Source organism: Etheostoma spectabile, chromosome 7, assembly GCF_008692095.1.
Source record: "Etheostoma spectabile isolate EspeVRDwgs_2016 chromosome 7, UIUC_Espe_1.0, whole genome shotgun sequence".
In the NCBI taxonomy this organism is placed as follows: domain Eukaryota; kingdom Metazoa; phylum Chordata; class Actinopteri; order Perciformes; family Percidae; genus Etheostoma; species Etheostoma spectabile.
The window spans coordinates 19115467-19120879 of NC_045739.1; the positions used below are offsets into that span (position 1 = coordinate 19115467).

General features: G+C 37.9%; 2 protein-coding genes across 2 annotated transcripts in view; one reads left to right on the forward strand and one right to left on the reverse strand.

Moving 5' to 3' along the window:
- Positions 1–1096, forward strand: part of chrna4b (cholinergic receptor, nicotinic, alpha 4b) — a 10963-nt gene extending 9867 nt beyond the window's left edge. The window contains exon 6 of the mRNA XM_032520847.1: positions 375–1096. Coding sequence (XP_032376738.1) covers positions 375–500 — 126 coding nt within the window. The 3' untranslated portion in view covers positions 501–1096. The remainder of the gene's footprint in view (positions 1–374) is intronic.
- The window catches only part of e2f1 (E2F transcription factor 1), a 408003-nt gene that overhangs the window by 189337 nt on the left and 213253 nt on the right, over positions 1–5413 (reverse strand). The window lies entirely within an intron of this gene.

The window sequence follows — 5413 nt, forward strand, 5'->3', positions numbered from 1 at the left end:
ATATATATATATATATACAAAAAAATGAGTAAGGTGGAATAGGAGGAGAGGGTCGTAAAATGTGTGCAATTATAAAATAAAAAATATATTTTTTAAACTATGCAAAACGTTATTGCATTTGTTGAAAACCAATCATGGTCAACACTGCAATGCTCATTCTGTCTGTGGCCAGAAAGGCCAATGGGACCTCGGTAACTTGACCCTGAATCTTTTATAAGAGAAACGAGCACGAATTGACTGACATTTAGGAGAAAGCTGCCTGATAATGAAAAAATCAGCCATTCGAGAGAAATCAATCAATGGTGAAAACTTGTAAATAGAAAGGTGGTGTTAAATTTGGAATGTCCCCCTCTGCTGTGTCTCTTCTCTGCTAGGTGAAAGAGGACTGGAAGTATGTGGCCATGGTCATTGACAGGATATTCCTCTGGATGTTTGTACTGGTGTGCATACTGGGATCTGTGGGACTCTTTCTTCCTCCTTGGCTGGCTGGAATGATCTAGAATCTCAACATTGAAGGAAGGAGTCCACTAACACTGCAAGGAAAACACACTGTCACACATCTTGTACAAAAATAGTTTATCATTTATCTTTTCATTGTTGTAGGGAACTCCTTGATGTTACCTCAGGTTATCAAAAGGTTACTCACAGAGAAACAAGATAAAATATCTCTCATTGATTCCAGTGGGCATATAAATTCTTTATGAGGGCAAAAGGCCAACAGTGAAAATACCTCTCGGTACTACTCAATTTTGACATTGAACCGTATAGCTCACGCTGTCACCTTCATAAAATAAAACAAAATAAGAAGAAGAAAGTTTGACCAATTTACAACTGCAGAAAACAACACAAAAAAAGACTGTGGAAAATGTAATTTTTCTGACAGCGTATATAAGATTGGGTTTGATTTTCAATTTTAACATTCCAACCACAGTGTCAATGGTATAGTGTCCTTGCAGTGTGTGTGCGGATGTGTGTATAATAGTCACTGCTTAGGTAAGCACACATACAGCTGTGTGATTTTCAAAGTATTTAAATAAACGCATCTATTCAATATTTCTTTGTCCAGTCATGGATAACCCTTTCCCACTTAACCCCACCTACAATGGCACATGGATTTCTTTTCTATTGCTTGAAAAATCAATAGGAGTGGAATGTTTTTGGGTTATTTTTGTCAAGCATGATTTTTAAGCCAACAATCATTAATTTAGTTAATATTTAAATTTCGTATCAATAAATAACAAATAAAAATAATAATAAATAATCAATATTTTTGGGAGACCTTTGTATTAATAAAAAAACAGCCTTTACACTGCATGTGTGCCATGCAATCAGATTTGACAGAAAGATCAAATGGCTTTTATGGTGCTAAAAAAACTGTTCTTGGTGAAGGTTTCAGACTGTGGAAGATGGTGGAAGCAGAGAAATGTTAATGATGAAGTCACTTCTGAATATTTTTTTATCAAAAGAGAACCATACAGCTATGCCAGAGAGCAAATACGTGTTTATGGAGTTTGGGTTTTGTGTACGTTTTTGAGTATTCTAAAAAATTGGTAATTTTACTTTGACCTCAAAGCTGTGGTAGGCATTATATTTTTTGCGTTGTTGGGCAAAAAGTCCATGATAACCTATTAGCATATTGTAATTAAAGTTGTCTGAGAGAAAACTAGACTTCTGCACCTTGTCTCTGTTTTCAGGCTTTAGAAAATCTAGTTTGTGGTGGGAGACTTTGGCCAATCACAGGTCAAGCCAGAGAGAAAGCGTTTCTATTGGCTGTTCTACATGTGCAGGGTAGAAGGAGAGCGGCAGGAAGAGGTCTACAGTAACCTACTTGAAATTCTGTCTTTTTGTTTGCTTTCTACCTACTGTAACTTTAAATATTTTTTATCACAGGCACATTGTACCTTGCTACATTTCAAGTCACACCTGTTACAGAGTAAAAACTAAAGTCATATGATAAAGTCCTGATAAACTGTGTAAAAATGCAACAGAAGAATGGAGATAAATCAGCAGCTGCAGCACAGACGCAGCTGGTGTGTTGCTCACAGAATCCCAGAGCTCCATGTGCCCAGAGAGGTGACTCTCATCACTCAGCTGACACGCTGGAAGATATACGTGTTGTAAATGTTTAAGTTCACTGACCGAGTGTCAGGGAGTGCAAGACGTTTGAAACAGCGGTTGCACTGGGACCTGGCCTAGAAAAGATGATCTCATAGTGTGTCATTGTTGGCATTATTGTACCTGGGCACGCTGCACATGCTGGGTCTGGCAAAAATGCTAAAATACTTGTGATGGATCTTCCAACAGTGACTCCTACGTTCAATTAGGAACTTTTACATTTAGTGAGATGTGTCTGCTGTTTTTGACAATAATCTCCATTGTGAATGCAGAGCCTTTTGGTTTTGGATTTGAAAAACAGTGGGACAGAGGGGCTTATTGGACTGGTTACAATGGGACAGAGAGGCTGAGAGAAGTGGTTATAGTGGGACTAGTTGCATATTGCCACCACTTCCTCCACAGCGCTGTGGAGGAGGGTCTGGCTAGTCCACACAGTATTCCAGGATGGGAGAAAAACGTGCTCTGGTTTATCGGCATTTCTTTAAACCAATATCAATTGTCTCGGGCGGTGCTAAGCCTCGGACGGAGCCACGGTGTCGCAACAAAACAGCCTTGGGAATTCAGAACTTGTTTTGGTGGAACAAGTGTACGTTCAAAAGTTGTTAAAGTCGTGCAACACAGCGACCGGATATCCGGCCGAAAAGAGTGACATCTGGCAGAATTTCTGGCGCAATTGTAGCAATCCCAGAAATCGAACGTTGTGGACATGGACTACAGTGGGACAGAGAGGCTGAGTGGACTAACAGTAGCTTCACTGAATAATTTAGTCATCCACCAAAATCAAAGTATTAAATTACTGTGTTTACAGGAAATTATCAACTCATTTCAATTTAAATCCTGTTCAGGCCAAAAGTCTAAAAAAATCTAATTAAGTCAGAGGTTTTACTGAGGTGAATCAGCAAAATGCAGATATACTGTGTATCTGCATTCTGCTGAGCCACCTCAGTAAAACCTCAGATTTAATTAGATTTAAAAGCATGTAATGTTACACCTGAATGCCTAAAGAGATGTTGACCTCTGCCAACGGACTATTGTATTTCCACTGGCTCAGCAAAAGACCAACAATTGATCACTATGTAAAAACACTGACAGAAGAAAATTGAAATTAAGCACAATATGGAAAGACAGCCCTTTGAACAAGGTGCAATATCTGCATCGTGCTGTGTATTTATTCATTGATTCCACCACATACTTTGTAGAAGAAAGGCTGGATGCCATAAAATACAAAGTAGTACTGACAACAATGAGTACAATAAGCACCGCCTTATAAGAAAAGACGAGCTTAACCTAGTCTTTTGTCTGTATGCAAAGATTCATATATGAACGGATATTAATTTCCATTTGTCCTTCTAGTTTTCTCTGGAAACACAATACAGCAGTATATTGTCAATAGAATTCTGTAATGAGATGAAGATGGTCTTTCTGAAATAACAAGCTAATTTCCATTAAATAAGGCATGCCTTTCAGCAGGGATTTCATATGCATAATTTCAGTATTATACTTGAACAAAGGTAAGATGGTAGGTTAGATGGTAGAGCTCCATAAAGGTTGGATGCCTCTAAAAAGCAGTGAAAAATGCCAGGCAAGTACACACGTTTAATTACAATTAAATGTAATTTTACTACATTTATCTTGCTGAAAAATTGACCTTCAATGCTAATTTCAATTAAGCAATTGTCTTTGTAGATCCATTTATCAGGGCTTTGATAATTGATTTTGACAAGGAGACGTGCTTTAATTTAATAACTGAGATCATGATGAACCTAATGGTAATGCTGCAAGCTGCCTTGTGATGAACTGTTGGAAGATATCTGCCTGTAAAGTTATGGATGTATGCATTGTATGTGTTAGTTATGTATGTTAAAATTATTTATGCCCTTCTCTTGTCCTTTTTGGAACCCTGTAAAAGGAGTTTTAATATGTAGGATTTTCACTCGTTGATGATCCATGTAGAAGAGAAATAAATAGAGCAAAATAAATAAAGCGAAAGAAAGGAGCTGCATACTTGTACATTGTACGGTAGAGGTCGTTGGTCCAATTCTAATATTATAGTGCGGTAACACAAACACAAATGTTAATCTTTCCAACATGACCCCCAAAACATAGTTAGTTAAAGACAAGAGAATGCTTGCAATGTCTGCTTTGATGTAAGATGTTGTTATTGAGATCTTTTGACATGACAACTGTTGAATGACGCCTGATATGGCTGAAAGCCCCAGAAGAAAGTGTCCTTTGATATGGAATCGTTTTATCAAACTATTTCAGAAGGTCAAGAATGAACTTGTATGTCTAATGCACAGCATGCTTTTAAGCCAATGGTAACGTGAGTGTGCTTACATCCTCGTGCTTACAAAGGTTTGTTCCGACAAAGTGCAAAGCAAATTTTTTGTGCGACTCAATTACATACCAAGTCAATAAAGATGCAAATTGACCAACTGTGTGACACGCAAGTTAAAATGTTTCAACTTGAGCAAAAAAACTCTTGTGTCGTTGTCGTCAAAGCCTATCAGTGTTGATTCTCGTGAAGTCTGTTGGCACCCGGAACTCTGCAACTCAACGTCCGTTCTGTACAGAGAAGAACAAAAGATGAGAAGGTTTGGAGAAAAGTTGCTATCCGTTGTATGTTACTATTAACCAAGATAGCACTAATGTAAATAAAATATATGGCTTCTGAGCTTGCATTTGAACAGATTCAGTTCCATGACAACTGAGCAAACCCAACTGTTCCATCCAAATAAGACTGTGATGAGGTTAAAAAACTCAGGAAAAAAAACTTAGTCTGCAACAGAGAAGAACAATAACGGGTTTACAAGTTTCTGAAACCACTGCAGTGTATCTGACTGTAAACTTAATATATCAAATTTGCAATATTCATATGAACTAGCATTTGTCGTTGTGGTTGTAAAACAGATCAAAAAATGGTGAATAATACAACTGCATGCAACCTTCGGTCGTGCTGGTTGTTAGAAAATGCAATTCATGTCAGACTGCAAATTTGTACCACAGAGACCCAGGTAGAATAACATTAGAAAGCTCAAACTAATCCACACATTCATAGGTCATTGGCCTGGCATGAATTCCAAAGTAAAACATCTGTCAACGTGGCCTTCCAATCACTTTTTCCATCACATCTCCTTAATCACAAAATCCAGGTTCTGATAAGTGCAGATTAGCAGCAAAAAAAAAAACTAATAGGCCAGTCTGAATCCATACACGAGACAGATGTCCACAGGAGTGTGCAGCGCATACAGACGACCAATGATGTAGACAACACACCTAGACCTGAACACACACACAC